Here is a 21,038-nt window from a genome sequence, read left to right on the forward strand (position 1 = left end):
ACACAGATACATAATTTGGGTGAATGTGTGTGTGCTCTCTTACCAGAAGCATCCCCAGCGACGGAGCCTCCCTCCAAGCGGGTGAAGGTGGAGAGCACTTTCCAGCTGACGGAGCAGCAGAAGCAGCTGATCCAGGAGGATGGAGCCAACAAGAAGCTCTGGGATGAGGCCATGGGACACCTGGGGGAGGGCCCGGTACGCAATCCAACGCACCTCCATCATGTACCTGACCTCAGAGACGAGAGACCCATCTGTTTTTTTAGCATTCCGTGTATTTCCAACATCTGGTGGAATTGCGCTTTGAAAATGGTATTAGGGAGATTGATTTCCACTTTGTGCAGCATTCCATATAAGGAATTCCTATCAGCAATGAGCGAGATGGAAGAAACTAAATCACAATAGCACCAAGGAGCTAGCTAGCAAGCTAGCTGCCCAGGGATGTAGGAAAACTGTTAATGTAAATCCATTTAATGTTGTTATTGGAATAGCATTGCTAGATTTTGTATTCTATGAATTATACAAACCATGCTACAAAAACGCAAAATAGCTAAGAGGGCAGGGAGTTCACTGGAAAAGCAAGGAAATCCCTCCTGTTGATGGTATTCCATTACAGGAATATCTAAAATCCAGGCATCACATTTATAAACCCACCCCTACCTTAACCTCATTGGACCTCATCCCCCAACTTAACCGCCCATTGGATGCAGTGTATGAGATGAGATACATGAGATGCCTGATTTTTAGTGAATCCCATTCCATTCCACTATCAAATGCATCTTGGTAGGCAACAACAAGTGATTGTAACCAAGTAGTGGGTGATTATTATTGAATGATAATTGTGGCCAATGAGCTGTATTTATGGCATTGCTTCATATTAGAAGGAAATGTATGATATGTTGTGAGAATACTATGATTACCATTTTCAAAGTGCAGTATAACCAGACGTTTGGAGTAAAAAGGAATGGGTCTCCTATAGGGCTGGGCGATATGGCCAAATTTTTTATCACGATAACATTTTCCATATCACTCGATATCGATAATTATCTCAATATACATGAAATAATTATTTCTGTCAAGTTTAAAGGCTATTTTTGCTGCTCAATGAAAGCTGAAGAAACCAGAAGGTTAATTGTGGTTCAGAATATTCTTTATTTTCAGAACATGACATAGTTTCAAGTTTCTTTAATAGTTGTCATACAGAAGTACAGAATACTTTCATACAAAATGCTTCTTACTGTTACGCTCCAGAGACTGTGCTAGACAAGATAGTATCAAATAACATAGTATAGCATGTAATTTAGGAGTAGAAAATGAGGTCACAGTGTTCAGTATAGACATATGTACAATGTTCGATGCAGAATAGACGTAACTGAGTTACCATATAATATACAATACTATGCAGTGTACTAATATACAGTACTATATAGTGCAAAGCAGAAATGGGATGAGGTACAATTTAGGTACAATTTACAGTAAGGTGTACGAGTTGTAGTGCAATCCTTCATCAATAAATATAAAGTGTGGGGAGTGGGTGCTACAGTGTGTTTGTTTAAAGTGGGTGTGTGCTATAAAGTGTGTGGAGTGGGTGCTACAGTGTGTTTGTTTAAAGTGAGTGTGTGCGTGTGGATGTGTGTGCTATGTGCGTTTGATGGTTGTTGTTGTGTAGTGTTCATTGTTCGTTTAGCAGCCTGATGGCCTGGGGATAGAAGCTTCTTCTGAGTCTTTCTGTGCTCGCCTTGAGACTCCGGTATCGCTTGCCTGACCGCAGCAGTTCAAAGAGGCAGTTGTTCGGGTGACTGGAGTCTTTAATGATTCTCTTAGCCTTGCCCTTGCAACGCTTGTTGTAAATGTTCTGGAGGGTGGGGAGCCCCCCTCCAATTGTGCGTTCGGCTGAACGTGTCACTCTTTGTAGTCTGCTTCGGTCTTGTGCAGTGCTATTCCCAAACCAGGAGGTGATGTTGCCAGTCAAGATGCTCTCTATTCTCCACTTGCACAATCTGAATGTAGCCATTTCCGGCTGACTTCCGGTTGCCAATAGCACTTCCTGTCCCATCCAAATACATTGGTTTTAGCTACTTTTCTCCCCTTATTTAAACAACTTTGTCGTCACAGAGAGGCAATGAAACGTTTGTATTATTATAGTATAGAATGTATTTAATAAGCAAACGTTTGTCAGCAGGGTTTTTGGGCTGTATTTCATGTAAAAACGTTTACTGTTAGTTTCCTTGCTCAGCCAGCATTAGCTAACCGAAGCTAGTGGTTAAACAGGCCGGATTAGCTTTGAGCTAACTATCTTTCCCGACCCATGTATTCATTCCATTCTAAACATAACGTTAGTTTACAAAACATGACCCGTCTATATAACGTTGAGGAACAAATTATATAGACGGGTAATGTTTTGAACAACTAACGTTACGTTTAGAATGGAATGCATCGGCAAAGATCCGTTAGCTCAAAGCTATTCCGGCCAGTTTATCAACTTCCTGTCATTTAGAAATATGATTTTATAGTGAAAATCATTACCAAAACGTCCGGAAAAACCTAACGGGAGCATTATAGACGGTCATACAAATGTACAAATGCTATAAGGTGGCAAGAAATGCACTATAAACAATACTTTGCGGCGTCGTTTCTTGCGCTAGCCTCTTGTTAGCCAGCATTAGCCTTAATAGCTTTGAGCTAAGGATCTTTGCTGATGCATAAAGTATTGTTTATAGTGCATTTCTTGCCACCTTATAGCATTTGTACATTTGTATGACCGTCTATAATGCTCCCGTTAGGTTTTTCCGGACGTTTTGGTAATGATTTTCACTATAAAATCATATTTCTAAATGACAGGAAGTTGATAAACTGGCCGGAATAGCTTTGAGCTAACGGATCTTTGCCGATGCATTCCATTCTAAACGTAACGTTAGTTCAGGGGTGGCCAACCCGCGGCTCGCGAGCCGCATGCGGCTCTTTGCCCGTCAATGTGCGGCTCTTCCATCCATAAAAAAAAATTAAAACAAAAATTTTTTTTAAATTTTTTTTTTACTTTTTTTTTTTTATGTCACTCATTCCATAAGGACGTAGAATAAACATTTATATTTTTTTTTAAATGGTCCATTTGCATGTTCTTGGTATCTGAATCTAGGGACATATATGGATCAGTGTCAGAAATAGTGTGTCTGTTACTAGGCTTGAGTAAATTGTAATGAACCAAAGGAGAATATCAATTCTATTTAAAAAAAATATATATCTTTGACTGTAAATAACACCATGCTAAAATTGACCAGACCTGAAAAATCTAAGCAAATGAATAAAGGGAAGATGATTAAACAGAAGGTTTTGTAGATACAGTACTGAATTCTGCCATCTTTTTTATAATGTAAATTTCTCCACCATTCTTCATCATATTGCAACACCGTTTTTTGCAAGACGTTCACAGAAAGGTAGAGAAACTAACTGCGTTCTGTTTTATGGCAATAACGTTCAGGTTTGTGGGAGATAATCCCAAAAAATAAGAGAAATTAAAAAGTAAATCCAGAAGTCAGATGATTGACAGGGGCTGGGTAGGGTAGTTTTTCGAAATTTGAAAGCCCTGAGTCTCTTCCTTCAAAAGACTACACTCACTTTTGGCTGTGCCACTTCCTCCTGTCAATATGCGCCGGTTTCCGACTCAATGCCCTGAGATTTCTATAATCTTATATTTCACTAATAACAGTTAAAATAATTGGTAAACAAACATAATGCTGAAAATATACACTTTTACTGTATATCTCGGGCTTTAGAGGTTAACCCTGTGAGGCCCAAATTAAAAAGAAATTAGCAACTTCAGAGGCCAGAGGGTGGGACATATAAACACATTTACTATCAAATAGCATTGTGAGGCTGAACAACAGGACCAATTGACTATACATGTGCTTAAAGGGGAACTATCTTATAAATGGCTTTTTTCAGTGTTTACCATTGTTTCTTAGCTATGTGGACTTATATTAATAGGATATATGTCTCTAATTCTCATATTGGCGAATTCTTCCAATTCTCCTCTCACAATATTCACCCTCACTGAACTGAGTCATCTGAAAATGTGCATATCTGTGATGTCAGAGATTTCTCAGCTGCATAATAATGTGGCAGTTGATGTGGCAGTTGGCACCAGGCCACACAGTGGTTGGAGCCCAGCCTCAAAACGGCTTGAGGTAGAAAAATGCGGTTTTTAGTACTTGATTAGAAATACAAAACAATGCATTTAAAAAAAAAAAAAACCTAGGTGTTCCATAGACTCACAGGAATTGTGTAAAAGTGCCCAAATAGTGAAAGAAATAGTAAAATAGTTCCCCTTTAACATTTTTTTAAATAAACATTATTTTTTTAAATGGCTAAAAGTGATTTTGTAATTTTCCAACCGTGGGTCTCACAGGGTACTTTTAACCCTGTGAGGCCCAAATAAAAAAGACATTAGCAACTTCAGAGGCCAGAGGGTGAGACCTATAAACACATGAAGGGTGCCGTGACTGAAAAAAAAGGTTGAGAAACGCTGGTATATGGTGTGGCTCTTTGTGGTACCACAGTCATTTTTTTGTGGCTCTTAGTCTCTGACTGGTTGGCCACCCCTGCGTTAGTTGTTCAAAACATTACCCGTCTATATAATTTGTTCCTCAACGTTATATAGACGTGTCATGTTTTGTAAACTAACGTTATGTTTAGAATGGAATGAATACATGGGTCGGGAAAGATAGTTAGCTCAAAGCTAATCCGGCCTGTTTAACCACTAGCTTCGGTTAGCTAATGCTGGCTGAGCAAGGAAACTAACAGTAAACGTTTTTACATGAAATACAGCCCAAAAACCCTGCTGACAAACGTTTGCTTATTAAATACATTCTATACTATAATAATACAAACGTTTCATTGCCTCTCTGTGACGACAAAGTTGTTTAAATAAGGGGAGAAAAGTAGCTAAAACCAATGTATTTGGATGGGACAGGAAGTGCTATTGGCAACCGGAAGTCAGCCGGAAATGGCTACATTCAGATTGTGCAAGTGGAGAATAGTACATGAGTAGAAGTTCTTAAGGATCTTCTGACTGACTTGGAACTTCCTTAGGCGCCTGAGGAAGTAGAGGCGTTGTCGTGCCTTCTTCACAACACTGTCAATGTGTGTGGTCCATGTCAAGTCCTCGGATATGTAGGCTCCGAGGTACTTAAAGCTGTTGACTCTCTCAACCGGTGCCCCATCGATGCTGAGGGGGCTGTAGTCCTTGACCCCCGACCTCCTGAAGTCCACAATCATCTCCTTTGTTTTGCTGACGTTCAGGGAGAGGCTGTTTTCCTGGCACCATCCCGCCAGGACCTTGACCTCTTCCAGGTAGGCCCTCTCGTCGTTGGCAGAGATCAGGCCCACCACCACTGTGTCGTCAGCAAATTTGATGATTGTATTGCTACTCCGCTGAGCCACACAGTCGTGTGTGTACAGGGAGTAGAGGAGGGGACTCAGAACACAGCCCTGGGGGGCCCCTATGTTGAGGGTGATGGATGAGGAGGTGCAGTTGCCTGCTCTCACCACCTGGGGTCTGCCCGTCAGGAAGTCCAAGACCCACTGGCAGAGGTCATAGTTCAAGCCCAGGTCCCTGAGCTTGGCTATGAGTATGGAGGGGACTATGGTATTGAATGCCGAGCTGTAGTCGATGAATAGCATTCTCACATAGTTCCCCTGCCTCTTGTCCAGGTGTGATGCTGCTGTGTGCAGCACATGGGCTATGGCGTCCTCCGTGGACCTGTTGGGGCGGTATGCAAATTGCAGGGGGTCCATGTTGATGGGGAGGGAGGAGCAGATGTAGCCCTTTACTAGCTTCTCAAAGCACTTCATGGCTATGGAGGTGAGAGCTACAGGGCGGTAGTCGTTGGGGCAAGCAGGCTTGGATTTTTTGGGTACAGGGATAATAGTGGACTTCTTCAGGCAGGTGGGGATGACAGCCTGTTCTAAGGACAGGTTAAATATGTCAGTGAATACCGGGGCCAGTTGGTCAGCACAGACTTTTAGGACGCGGCCGGGGATGCCGTCCGGACCTGCTGCCTTCCTGATATTCACTTTTTTAAAGGTCCGCCTCACCTCATGCTCTGTTACCCTGAACAGTGAGTCTCCATCAGCAGCAGACCCCCCCCCCCCCCCCCCCCCCCCCCCATTGCCGTGGCTTGTGGGCTGGTGTTGTTATTACCAGCATCAAACCTCGCATAGAAGGTATTGAGGTCATTTGCTAAGGAGATGTCACTGTTCAGTTTGAGGGAGGCGCCTTTGTAGTCTGTCATCGTTTTGAGCCCCTGCCACATAGCTCTAGAGTCAGCCTGTTCAAACTGGAGTTCAATTTTATCCTTGTAGCGCCGTTTGGCCTCTGTCACTGTCCTCCTTACGTTGTATCGCGCCACCTTGTGGTCATTCATGTTGCCTGCCACTAGGCCGTCGTTGTATGCTTTGGTGCGCGCTCTCAGAGCTTCACGGACGGATTTGTCTACCCAGGGTTTTTGATTTGGGTAAACTCTCATTTTGGTAGTGGGGATTGTTTCTTCCACCAAAGTACGAACATAGTCCAGCACTGTCTCCGTGTAGACATGAATGTTATCTGTGTCGCGGAACACGCTCCAGTCTGTGCAGTCAAACGCAGCCTGGAGTGTCTCCTCTGACGTCAAATCCCATTTCTGCACCTCTCGCGAGACTACGGGAGTGCTTTTGATTCTCTGTTTGTACTTTGGTGAAAGGAAAATGGACGCGTGATCTGACTTACCAAAGCCACTAGCAGAATGAGCCTTGTATCCACCCTTGAATTGCGTGTAACAGTGATCTAGGATGTTACCGCCTCTGGTGTTACAAGTCACATGCTGATAGAAGTCAGGTAATACCTTTCTCAGATTGGCGCTATTGAAATCACCCACCACTATGATGGCGGCGTTAACGTTCGCTGCCTGGAGTTTGTTTACCTCGTCGTGATACTAGGCCTGATTGATTGATTGATTGATTGATTGATTGATTGATTGATTGATTGATTGAGTGAACATTTTATTAACAGATTGCAGAATGGGTACAATACAGTACAGCTCAATACACACAATTGTTAAGGGGATGCCGACCAGAGAAAGACGTTCGTCTTGTTTACATCAGGGCCCCCCATTTTTGCCAAACTTGCCTACTTGCCAACCACAAATCTGAGGTAGAACATGAACACGAACTATATATAACAAACAATGAAACTTGTATAACTGGCATTAACAATGAAAATAAATAAATAAATAAAATCTCAATTCTGGTATTAATAATGAAAAATTAATTAAATAAATTAAATCTCAAGTCTGATTAGCACACATAGCCTACTGTGTACGGATGGTTTCAAACTATTTTAAATTAGAAAGCAAACTAAATAAATGGACAAGAGAAAAAGAAATCTCAAGCCATTACTTTAAGTTGCGGGCAAGAAAGACAAGTCTGTCCACAAATCTGAGGTAGAACATGAACACGAACTGTATAACAATAACACTTTTATAACTGGCATTAACACACTCCCGGCCAACCACGCATATATACGTGTTTCGGCGCCATGCTTAAAGGGCCAACCACGTATATATATGTGGCAAGGTTGTTTTGGCTTTTATTCCATTTTAATATCCTACTCAATGTCACGAGTGGCACTGCAGATTTACCCTACTCTTGGAATTCGGAAAAGTGCATTACCGGCCAGATCCTGGTAGGGGCGCTGTCTCGATAATGCAGTGTTCCCTGTGGCAGAACGGATGAATTTTTTTTCATCCTCCAGTGAATTTTCCTGTTAGCCTGAAGCTATGCCTGTAGCATGTAGCATGGAATACGTTTTGGGACGCTGAATTCAGTATGCAGTAAAGGAATATAGGATCAGCCAATGGACATCGATCTACCAGATGGCGATCGATAACTGGGAAATCCTTTTGGGGATCCAACCGGCCCACGGTAAGAGCTTTTTCACGTAAATTAGAGCCCGACTGGGCCTTGCTTTGATAGCCAACCAGCCGATCAGCTAATGAGGCTAATGCCGTTATTGGTAATCAATAATCAGAAACGACGTGTGTGTGTGTGTGTGTGTGTGTCCCCCTTCGTGCATTCATGGTGGACCATGATACAGATAAAATGCATTTTGATTTTTAGCTCTAGCTTCTGTAGGGCCGAAACGCCATTCGATTTAACGTTATTAGCTTAGCGGCCTGTATCTCGTTTTGCAGGAATTATACCAGACCATTCTGCTATAACGTTCATATTCACGAGGCTATAAAATGGGAACGTATTGATGAAAAAAATAATTTCTTTAAGCCATATTGAAGGGACGGTTTATAGTGTCAATTGACAATGACAATGGACAGATAGCAATAATATAAAGTATAGATTTAGCTCTACAAACAGCCTCACGCACAATGAAAGGTTGTTATGAAATGCTGGCCGTATAGAGTGGGCCCCGTCTAATCCCAATGGCCCCAAATGTGTTAATAATGAAAAGAAAAATTACAAAAAAGATATATATTTGACCACGTTTCATATTTATATCGAGGAAGAATATATCGCAATAATTATTGTTATTGTTTTATCGCCCAGCCCTAGTCTCCAAGATGACTACATAACTAATCTCACCTCAGCCCTGTCTTTATATTACGCCTGAAAACAACACATCAAGCGACAGTGGCTCGAGAGGTAGAGTAGTTGTCTGGCAATCCGGAGGTTCCCGGTTCGATTCCCGCTCCTCCCGGGCATCGTGTCGATGTGTCCTTGAGCAAGACACTTTCTTTTTTAATTTTTTTTATCCACTTTTTCTCCCATTTTCTATATTTTCTCCCATCCCAATTTCGTATCATCCAATTCAACCCTCCCCTGTCACGAACGCTGTTTCTTGCCTCCCACAAGCCGGCTGCAATGTGGACTAAGTCATACATAGCACAAGTCCCCTCCGGTACTTGAGGTAACAGCAGTCGCATCTTTTCACCTGCGCAGCTCGATCTCTCAGTGGCGAGGAGTAACGCGTGGGAGGCTCACGCTGCCCCCGACACTTCCTGATTCTACTGCGCAGGCGCACCAACCGACCTGTAGGAGTCACTGTCCACAACGCCCGATCCCCACCCATCAGTTTCCCACCCCCTAATACGGCCAATGTGTATTAGTACGGACAACCAGCTAAACTGAAAGCAAATGTGGAGCGCTGGGCTCGAACAGGCGAGCCCAGCGTCTCCAGATTTCGTGGCGAGCGCCTTGCCCACTACGCCACGTAGCCGCCTTAGTCCTTGAGCAAGACACTTAACCCCGGCCCTAATTGCTCCCAATGAGCAGGTTGGCACCTTGCATGGTTGCCTCCTCCGTCGGTGTGTGAATGTGTGAGTGAATGTGTGAGTGAATGGGTAAAATGTGAGTAACAAATTGTAAAGCGCTTTGGATAAAAGTGCTACCGGTATATAAAAATTTCATTTCATTCCATTCCAAATGCCTTTCTTTTTGTTAGGCAGTGTTCTCACAGTACGTTGAGATAAAACCCAAAGAGAAAAGGTGTTTCACTTCGCTTCAATTTGACAGTTACTAATTTAGCAAAACTGGCATGAAGACATGTTAGTCTTTGGTCTCAACAGTGGAATTGTTGACATTTACAAAAATGGGACCATTTCTGAAGGTGTCATTCAATATGTATAGGCTACAGAGCATTCATAGAAGACTATTTCATATTCATTGTTAAGATATACTTATATTTGCTCCATCACGCCTGGCAAATTTCTTGCTCAAGTTGAAACATTTTCAACTCTGAGTGAAGTCTGTTTGTCTCCGTTCGCGTCCTTCCATTCACTTTGTATGCGTTCACACTGCCTCTAAATTTTCATTTTGGGTTGCATCTGAACTAGGGGTGTAATGGTACGTGTATTCGTCCGGCGACTTCACAGTACGGACATCGCGGTTCGGTACATCCAGCCATACGACAAATGCGTCTCATACACCAGGTGAAACTAGGGTTGCACATTTTACAAATTTACGCTCAATATCTTTACTTTACTTTACACTGGCTTACTTATTTTTTTTTATCCACTTTTTCTCCTGTTTTTCTGTTTTTTTTTTTTCCCACATCCCAATTTAGTCGTCATGCCAATTCCCCCCTCCCCTTCCTGGTTGTTGCTCGCATGTGCCCCCCACTGGTCGGTCTAGGGAGGGTTGATAGATACTATCACATGTCCCCTCCGATATATGCAGATTCAGCCAGCCACTTCTTTTCACCTGCCAGCGCGGACTCTCATTGGTGAGGTGTAACGTGTGGGAGGCTTACACTACCCTCACCATCTCCCTTTCTTGCTGTGCAGGCGCCCTGACCGACCTGTAGGAGTCGCTGTTTACAACGACCAGATTACCACCCACCAGCTTCCCTCCCGCTGACTCTGCCAATTGAGCCAGTATGACGGCCGGCCAAGCCGGAGGCAACGCTGACAGCCGGATTCGATACCAGTGTCTCTCGTGTTGGTGACGAGCGCTTAGTCCGCTGCGCCACCCAGCCACACACTGGCTTATTTTGATCTTTAACGTTGAATATTAAGCTTGTATTGCCAAATTTAGATGATGAATAAAACGTTGAAGCTTGTAAAGGCATGATTGATTGATTGATTGAATTTATTGGACAATCTAAAATCACATACAATACTGATACACAACATGTACAGCCATCACATATAATTTAAAACCTTTAAAACACAATAAAACCTTTAAAACATAATAAAACCTTACGGTTTATTTCCATTGTGGTCCTCAAATGGGGGGGGGGGGGGGACAAGATGACGAGTATGCACAAATAAGACATGCAAAAAATTCAAGCATTATAAATATGAATTAAAAGATGCAATAAAACAAACAAACACAGTCTACAGCACACCTGCATATCTTTATACTGAGTGAGTAAGCCATTTCTTCATAGCCTGTTTAAAATTTCTATCTGAGTCGATTTTTTATAGACACTGGCCGTTTATTCCACTCACAAGCTGCTGAGTACTGGAAGGTATTTCCCAGTTTGAGCTCTTAAATTTGCACAGTTTAATGTCTGTTAAACTGCCCCTGGTTGCATATGTGTGGGTGTCCCTAAAGCACATAAAATAATTTGACAAGTATGAGGGGACCCTATTGAACATTATTTTGTGGGTATGGCCCAACTTAACTTGAATCACCCGTTTTTCCACTGGGAGCCAGTTGAGTTGGTTAAGTATAGCTACATCCAGGTGAGTGCGGGTAGGGAGCTTCATCACTACTCTAATTGTTTTATTTTGGGCAGTCTGAAATTTATTTTTTATTCCCTGGGGTGCACTACTGTACCAGAAGGGGGCAGTGTAGTCAAAATTACTCTGGATCAGGGCACCTGATAACATCCTTACAGCCATGCACTGGGCTGTTTCTCCCCTCCCCTTTACTACAGGTGTCCCTGAAAGAAAACCATGAATGAATGATATGTTTGTAACACAGCAGGGTCATTACAATAGGCTGAAAATGTTCAGCCCAATAATGTTAACCAATGGAAAAACACGCACACGTACACACACAACCAGACCAACTTTCTCCCGTGAACTTTCAGTCACAGCTGATCCGAGGAAAAAAAATACTAATGCACTACATACTTTTCCCGGACTGATCATCTGAGCTCCTCTCCAGTCGAGCTGCTGCGGTGTTTAAATCCAAAATATTGATAAATCCTCTGCCATTGTTGTGTAACATGTCATCTTTTCTCTAGAGTCTTCTTTCTCTGCTTCACGTGAAGTTAAATCTACTCTAGAAGTGAAACTGAAACTTTAATAGCATACACCAACACCGTGGGGGCGGTAGGCAATTAATTTACTCAGTGGATAATAATACCGAACCGTGACCCCAAAACCAAGGTATGTACTGAACCGTGGCCTCTGTGTACTGTTACACCCCTAATCTGAACGTACATTTAGAAAAAACGCCCCTCTTGTTGAAGTTAAAATGATAAAATAAGGGTTAAAGTGGATTTTATTGCAATGAATAATGCCTTGATGTTGTTTCTTCCGTGTGTGTGTGTGTGTGTGTGTGTGTGTGTGTGTGTGTGTGTGTGTGTGTGTGTGTGTGTGTGTGTGTGTGTGTGTGTGTGTGTGTGTGTGTGTGTGTGTGTGTGTGTGTGTGTGTGTGTGTGTGTGTGTGTGTGTGTGTGTGTGTGTGTGTGTGTGTGTGTGTGTGTGTGTGTGTGTGTGTGTTTCTATGCATGTGTAGAAGTTTCTGCGCATGGCGGAGGAGATATTCATGTGTGTGTGCTGCCAGGAGCTGGCCTACCAGCCCATCACCACCGTGTGCTCTCACAACGTCTGTAAGGTAGGGTGACATCGCTGTGCATTAAACACTGCCACGCAACAGTAGAGCCTTGAGACTAAATATCATATAACACCATTTTTCTTAGTTTTGACGTTTTTTTGTTTTCCAGAACAAATGACGTGATATGACATATTTCTTTATGTCTTTGTCTTGTAAGACAATTGGTGTCTTGTCATGGTGTTGTCTCATTCAAAATAGTCTATTTCCTTTTACTTTTTAAATACTGCTGCAAGGGAAAGAATTGTATTAACTTTAGCTTACGGTCTTCTCCAGAGAGAAACAAGAAGATGGATACCAGTTTCCTCTCTGTGCGTTCAGTAGAAAGCTATCTGGCTGCATGTTAGCCTAGCTTAGCACAATGAATGGAAGCGGACATGTACGGGTAGCCTATGCATTGTCCAACTAACACCTCTCCCGAAGGCTACCCGTACATGTCCGCTTCCATGCATTATGCTAAGCTAGGCTAACATGCAGCCAGATAGCTTTCTACTGAATGCATATTATGGTGTAATCCATAATATGTTGAATGATGTAAACATGTTTCTCCCTCTCCATCTAGACTTGTCTCCAGAGGTCGTTCCGTGCTGAGGTCTACACCTGCCCTGCCTGTCGCCATGACCTGGGCAAGGATTATGTCATGACCCTCAATAAGACACTCCAGGTGCTGCTCGACCAGTTCTTCCCTGGCTACAGCAAGGGACGATGAGGTCACACACATACGCACTCACGCACACACATTAATAGAGTACTTAAACACAAATACACATTGTGTTAACACACACCCTTCCAAGTTCTTAGAGGACCATACCAGTTTAATTTTTACTTATCGCCATTGGCAGAGATTGCCCCTATCTTCAACAAATTTTGTGTACACAAGTGTATACAGTGTATACTTTAGTAGGTCTCAGCCAAAATCTTTAAACATCATTCACTGCCATTCATGTTGAAACGGTGTGCAAAAAACACTCTACGAGCCTAGGTGTACTAGGTATAGAAGGTTGCTAGGTAATTCACCATTTTGAAAGTCACTATGTCATGTATTTGATCTAAAATTACTGTATTATACAATACAGGTTCCATTTAAATTTGCTCATTGATATCAAATCACCTCTACTTACCGAGTCCCGTGGTCGGAGTTCTGGATGGGGTCTGAGCGAACTGGGAAGCTTGTGAAAATGTATTTGCTCTTTTTTCCATATTTGTGTATAAGTAAGTAAAGTTTATTTGTATAGCACCTTTCACAGATACAAAATCACAAGGTGCTCCACACAATTAAAAACAAAAAGCATTAAGACACAACACAGTAGCTAATAGTATCAAGTAAAAGCAAATTAAAACAAGCTAAAACCAGATTAGCTATATATATTTTTTTTTTAATCTATTTTCTCCCCATTTTTCTATTTTTTCTTCCTTCCCCAATTTCGTATTGTCCAATTCTACCCTCCCCTGTCTTGAACGTTGTTAGGCCATGCCTCCCACAAGCCGGCTGCCGAGAGCTGGGCTCGAACGCAGCATCTCCTGCGTTGGTGGCGAGCGCTTTGCCCACTGCGCCACCTAGCCGCCCGATTAGCTATATTTCTAAGCTAGAAAAAACATGAATGTGTGAGCTGGTTCACATGGTAATTAAAGGACTAGTCTAAGATAACACCTAAATTACATACTTTATGCTTAACACATTTATATAAATATATAACTACCAAACCACGCAACACATGATTTATATTTTTCCTTCATACACCTTCTGTCCAGCAGAGTTCAACTTCCTCTTCCTGTCACACACGTCTGATACGCCTTTTCTGTTCTGTTCTGTTCCAGTTTGTGCACCTTTTGAACCGGTCAAAGCATTTTTTTACAGAAAGATTAATTGGTTCGGAACCCGAAAAGTAGGTTACCTACCAAAAAAATAGCAGGTTCTCCATGCAAACCAAATGGGCCTGTCATGAATATGTAATATATGGACCTATTTGTAATACGTACACATTCTACGTAGTCGATACAATACGTCAGTGGTTCTCAACCTTTTTACACCAAGTACCACCTGTATGTAGCCTGCTCTCCAAGTACCACCATATGACCGACGTTAAAATACAGTCTATTCAGCTATGCACAGTTCACGCTAATTTATTCTTAACACTTTGATCGCCATGGGTTAAATTCATAATTTACCATCCCTAGCCAGCTCTATTTGTCTATGGAGAAGTTCCCCTTCTTTGCAGGGCTATAACTTTTTAAATTCTATTGCTAAATTGCCATTATTATGGCCCATTCAATGTCCTATATCCATTGTTCAGGGTGTAGCAACGTTAAACTTTTTCATTCACATATTCATACTAAAATATGGTCTAAAGTATAAGTATGTTTTTATCGTTTTCTGCAGAACTTGATTTATAGCTCCAAATGCATTATATTGATGATGAAATACAGTTTGATAGCAATCGGCGCAAGATACAAAATTTCAACTGGACGTGGTTCTAGAAGTTACTACGTATCATCTGATGATGACCGGATGGGCGGGGGGGCGTTTATAATTCCGTGGGCAACGTTATACCATTCGTCTAATGTGGGTCATATGTTCATCATAGCAGTTTATATGGAACACGTTAGAATATAACGCTGAAACTCACCGTGGCTTCCTCGCGCCGCTGGCAGATGAGCGTGGAACAGAATTGTTTCTATTATGGGATGGAGAAATGCCCGATCCATTTCCAGGTTGTATAATACCGTAGTATATACGTCCAAATCATGTTGTTTTTTCGAGTTATTTGCACCGATCGATGTTCACTGTGTCAAGACGGAGTCTCTCTAACGATAGCGAGTGCCCGGACGACATATGGATGAGCACTTCCGGTTCAAAGGGTCATTTCCGGTTGGCGATCTGCCGATCGGCCACCAGATGGCGCTCTTGAACCGCTAGAGAGTTGAGTGGAGCTTTGCAGTGTATCTCAGGGCTCCGGAGGGGAAATATGATTTCGATCACAGATTTTTGAAATATTGATATCAAAGACGAGTTACGGCGTCTTCGGCAGAATGAGCATGGCTAGGAATGACGTCTAAACTCGTCATCGGCGACCATAGTGTTAATAACGTTATTTATTGCATTTTTAAACCAATAAATACAAAAACACTCACAGCAAATGAGAACATTATGAACAAAATAACAACTGTACACAGTATTGTACAGTATGGTTTTAGGTTGAACAGGGCGTTTAATGATACAGTGAGTTTTAGCTAATATTGGCACACATTTTCAGGTACATTCTGTAATGTTTATTGAATATGGACAAAACATAAACAAACGCAATATCTAAAAAATAAAGCAATTTGGGGAAAAATGATCGAGGTTTATGTGGCCGACGTTAAGAACATTGATGTAGTAACGCTGGTATGGTCCTAAGAGGTCCCCTTAGAAATGCATCACACATACTGTACCTACAGAGCAAAGTGTATCATGTATACAATCATTCATACAAACACACACTCACACACACACAACTTCAACAGGGACTGGCCTCACCTGTTGAACTGGGACTGTCATAACTACTCCATCACCAGCCTGAAATTCAAGCTCTGAGGACCTTCGTGACTTCTTGACTTCAAATCCAACCCTTTTGTTGGCTGTCCATCTGTTAGTTTGTGGTGATGTCCTCGTTTCTGTTTGACAATTCAGGATTTAGTTTTGTTCTGTTTTGAATCTGGTATAGACATGCGACTGCAAAGGATACTATGGTCTCTAAAGTTAACTGTGATGTGTATTACTTCCACTCTGGCTTCAAAGCGCTTCTACACAACAGAAAAATTATTTCCCCTCCCGCATTGACTGGCAGACTAATCGTCCTTCCTTTTTCTGCTGTGAGCTTTGCTCCCCTCTCTTCTCTCTCTCTCTTTCTTCTCCTTCCCTGGCTCCTTGTCTTGTACCTCCTCCGTGATCTACAGTACTAACAGTTTTAGACGTCTTGTGGACGCTTCGCTTCAGCTTCAGTGTTGTGTTCTTTGTTTTTTATTGCACTCTATTGAAGAAAAATGTTTGAAAAGACAAGTCACAAGTTTTAATTTTTCTATAATGCTTATACTATATATGTACGTATGCCATTTCTTCCTATCATTTTAGTTGCCTCTGTTCTATTTCAATCATTAGTTATTTCTATGTGGCGACTTTTAAAACCTTTGCTGCATATGCCAGCCTGAGGAGTTTCACTGCTTCATATTGTGATCTGAAATTTTATACATGGTATAATAATACTTGATATGTACCTATTAAATATTTTGATTCGAGAAAAACAACACGGCTTCCCTACTCATTGTCTTGGGGTGGGTGTCACTGAAGCATTTTGAGCCGTTTCAGGTGTATGTTTTTTATTTTATTTAAAAAATTATGACGGAGGAGGAGAGGATGAACGGGAGAAGAGGCGGGGGGAAGACATGCGACAAATGTCACCGGGAGCGGGAGGCAAACCCGGGGCGACCGCGTAGGTGTGTATCTTAGAATTCCTGACCTCCATAGCTTTCACTGGCCATTAGTAGCCATTGTTATGTCATCATTAGTTTTCAGTTCTCACGTGAGAGCGTATGTCTGGAATGGGGGCTACTGTGTACATCTTTGTTCCTGTAGACAAAGATTATCCTAGTGGCCACTGCACAAAATGACATGTTTCAGACTGATCAAGGTGTAAGGAAAGTAGCCATTTAACACTTTGAGTGCCAGCCGACGAGAGATCTCGTTTTTAATCTCTTTTTTTTTTTATTAGCAATTTCCATTCATATTTCATCAATCTAGCCTCCCGTTACCACTGCAAACTCTCTCTGAGCTCCATTGGGAAAATACCGCCCCCTATCGTTTCTCCCTGTGGTACTGCACCCCTTTGGATTGGATTGAATGAAACGCATGGGGGGGGGGCGGAATCCTGCTTCCACATTTTACTTCTCAGGCATGTAACTCGAGCCGATCGGATTCATTGTGGACCATCAGAACAGCGTGGAATCGGTGTTTCAACCACCCAGCGTTGGATCAATAAACGCGATCGATATTTGGAATGGCGATCAGGAATTGGAATAATCTTTTTGGAGAACATCTGATCTGAGGTAAGGAATCTATTTTTACCAGTCTTGGGATAATCAGAGCTTTTTTCACAGAGCTATCAACGTGGGCCCTATGTGTGCGTGTGTGTGTGCTGATCAGGAAATGGATAATCGATTTTTCAGCCCGCTTCTATAGCCTGCATAAGTACACATATACTATCGATAATCTAGCGTTTATTTGAAAACTATTCATAAATAGGCCGAAAAATGACAATGTTTTTGTGTATTCCAGTATATTCCAGTAAAGGGCGATTATCACAGAATCTTCTGAAATGTTCTGGAACTTTCATAAAACGAGCGTTTTTCAAAATGGTATAAAACGGAAATGAACTGATTAAAAAACAATCCGTTTCGACAATGTTGACTGCAAACAAGTCATTAACACTTTGAATGCCCAGCAGGGGGCGCACATTTAGTGCTTGAATGCCCAGCACCACTTCAATGTTAACGTTAATATTGCCTAATCTGGGCGGCTAGGTGGTGTAGTGGGCAAGGCACTCGCCACCAATGTGGAAACGCTGGGTTCGCGTGTTCGAATCCAGCTCTCCACATTGTTTTCAGTTTAGCTGGTCGTCCGCAGTAATACACATTGGCCGTATTACGGGGAGGGAAACTGAAGGGTGGGGATTGGGCGTTGTGGACCGCGTCTCCTACAGGTCGGTTGGTGCGCCTGCGCAGTAGAATCAGGAAGTGTCGGGGGCAGCGTGAGCCTCCCACGCGTTACTCCTCGCCACTGAGAGATCGAGCTGCGCAGGTGAAAAGATGCGACTGCTGTTACCTCAAGTACCGGAGGGGACTTGTGCTATGTATGACTTAGTCCACATTGCAGCCGGCTTGTGGGAGGCAAGAAACAGCGTTCATGACAGGGGAGGGTTGAATTGGATGATACGAAATTGGGATGGGAGAAAATATAGAAAATGGGAGAAAAAGTGGATAAAAAAAAAAATATTGCCTAATCTATGTTTTAAATTATGGCTATGTGTCTAATCTGCCCGTCGCATTATCAATGACCCATTTCCAGTCAACATTGTCGAAGCGGATTGTTTTTTTATCGGTTCATTTCCGTTTTATATCATTTTGAAAAGCCCTCGTTTTCAAGAAGAAAAAAAATCCCTGCTAAACGCTGATGTACTGTAATATTCTAGAACGTTGTCATTGTTCGGCCTATTTATGAATCGTTTTCAAATAAACGCTAGATTATCGATAGTATATGTGTACATATGCACGCTGGTGCCGCAAGCTGTAAATCGATTCTCTTATTTCCTGATCACTCGCACAGTCAAAACAGCCATATCACATATAGGGGGAAAGCTTATATCTCCGTGAAAAAAGGTCTGATTATCCTAATACTGGTAAAATAGATTCCTTACCTGAGATCAGATGGTATCCAAATGGATTATTCCAATTCCTGATCGACCATTCCAAAAATCTATCCTTTTATTGATCCACTGCGTATAAAGTAAAACACATAATCCCCGCTGCTCTGAGGATCCAGCATGAAGCTGATCGGCCCCGGTTGCTTGCGTGAGAAGTAAAATGTGGAGTCCGGGTCTTTTTTCCCCATGCATTTTCATTGAATCCAATCCAAAAGGGTGAATTACCATCTGGGAGACGATAGGGGGCGCTTTTTTCACATCTGAGCACCGGGGGTGGCTGATTTACTGATTTACGCTAATAAAAAAATAAAAACGAGAAAAAACTAATATTCTCGTTATGGGCATTCAACCTGCAGGGGGTAAACCCGAGAAAACTCGGGTTGGGCATCCAAAGTGTTAATAAGCGATGGCCATATTATACACATAGCCATAATTTAAGATATAGTTTATGCGTTCGCAAATATGAGAGCTCTATCATTGAAGTGGGTGGTGGCATGCAACGGGGTTCCGGACCCGTGGCACGGAAAGTGTTAATGGTTGTTTTGTTACACAAGTGGGAGGTGCCGGCTTATCTTTAATTACTTAAACTCTTGCCTGCATTGTGTCAGACCGAGCTCCATCCACTTAGACATGCATCAAGTGTACCTGTTCAAACAAAAGAGCTCTGTTGGACCCCTGGTAACTAAGGAAACGGTATGTAGCTTAGGCTGGAGCAGATTCAACCCAGACAATAGACTAATGTGCTGTGAGGGAGGTCATGTTTCACTGTCATGTACCCACACAAAAATCAATCAAGCAATCAAAGCTCAAGAGGGGAGGATTTGATGGAGGGGGGTATCTCTTACTTAATAATAATAATAATGATAATAATAATAATTATTATTATTTGTATTTTCTTTTTTTACTCTGTTTTAAACCATTAGCCTAGCTTAGAGGTGTTTTTGGCCAACAGCTAGGCTAGCCGGTCCGTATCAACTTCCATCAATTTGAGCTAAGCTAGGCTAGCTTGCAGCCGGATAGCTTTCTACTGAACGCACAGAGGAAATTGGTATCTTTCTTCTTGTCTGACTCTGGAAAAGACGGTAAGCACATTTCCATGTTCCTTTAAACAATACCAAGGTAAACCCTTTATAGCCACAAAATACTGCAAACTCAGTTGAAAACAGATGTACATGTTGTCTAGTGTTACTCCCTGTATCAAGAGGTTAGCTACCCATTCTGTCTGTAATTTTTATACTATACACACATACATACCTATTCACTATTCAAAAAAAGGCGAAGCAGCACCTCTACCACCTGAGACAGTTAAGGAAGTTCAGAGTATCTGGGAAGATACTCCAGTTCTTCTACTCCGGAGCTGTAGAGAGCATCTTGACTGGAAACATCACTGCCTGGTATGGAAACAGCACGGCACAGGACAAGAAGGCCCTACCACCCCTGCAGGTCCTATACAACAAGAGGTGCAAATCCAGAGCCTGCAGAATAATGAAAGACCCTCACAACCCCAACAACAGCCTGTTCATGCTGCTGCGGTCAGGCAAACGCCTGCGAACACCAGTAACTAGGACAGAGAGACTTCGGCTCAGCTTCTTCCCCCAGGCCATCAGAGCCTTGAACACTGAACTCTCCACACACAAGCACACATGAGCACACACACAACACACACACTGTACACGCTCACACACAACACACACACTGTACATGAGTACACACACACTCATGCTGCACACGCTCACACTTATGGTCACTTTACAAAAGGAAAGGTCACTTTAAGAATAGTATAGTATAACTTGAGATTGTATAATATAGCATTGTATAACAGTGTACATAAAGACCCAGTGCCTCATCCGTAGCTAACAGTGTATTTCACTACCACAGGACCTAGCATGTCCTACCATGCACTGTAAATAACTCATGTACATATACCGATATGCCCTACTATTGTATTATGCACATCGATGCGGGCAAGACCCCCCGCATTTCATTGTATACTTGTATGCCATGACAAATAAAACTCTTGACTTGACTTTTAGATACAAAGGTAAATACATTTTCCCTGGTTTTAGCATATACTGTAATTGATTTATGATGGTTCTCAGTTCATATGGCATTATGTGTACACTTTTACTCAAAGCTAGTAGTTCAGTACGAGTGCATACATTTTTAGCACGGATGGCCTGAGCCCAGTGGGAATAGAACCACTCACCCTGGCAGTGTTAGCGCCATGTTCTAGCCATTGAGCTACACAGGACCAGT

The 21,038-nt window shown here is 42.3% G+C and overlaps 1 protein-coding gene across 1 annotated transcript in view; it reads left to right on the forward strand.

Annotated features, from left to right (window-relative positions):
• Positions 1-16,604, forward strand: part of uhrf2 (ubiquitin like with PHD and ring finger domains 2) — a 149,956-nt gene extending 133,352 nt beyond the window's left edge. Inside the window, exons 14-16 of the mRNA XM_084324594.1 lie at positions 47-195; positions 12,232-12,330; positions 12,890-16,604. Of these exons, the coding sequence (XP_084180720.1) occupies positions 47-195; positions 12,232-12,330; positions 12,890-13,036 (395 nt within the window). The 3' untranslated portion in view covers positions 13,037-16,604. The remainder of the gene's footprint in view (positions 1-46; positions 196-12,231; positions 12,331-12,889) is intronic.
• The last annotated feature ends 4,434 nt before the right edge of the window (positions 16,605-21,038 follow it).

Source organism: Notolepis coatsorum (genome assembly GCF_963971535.1).
Source record: "Notolepis coatsorum genome assembly, chromosome: 11".
Taxonomy (NCBI): domain Eukaryota; kingdom Metazoa; phylum Chordata; class Actinopteri; order Aulopiformes; family Paralepididae; genus Notolepis; species Notolepis coatsorum.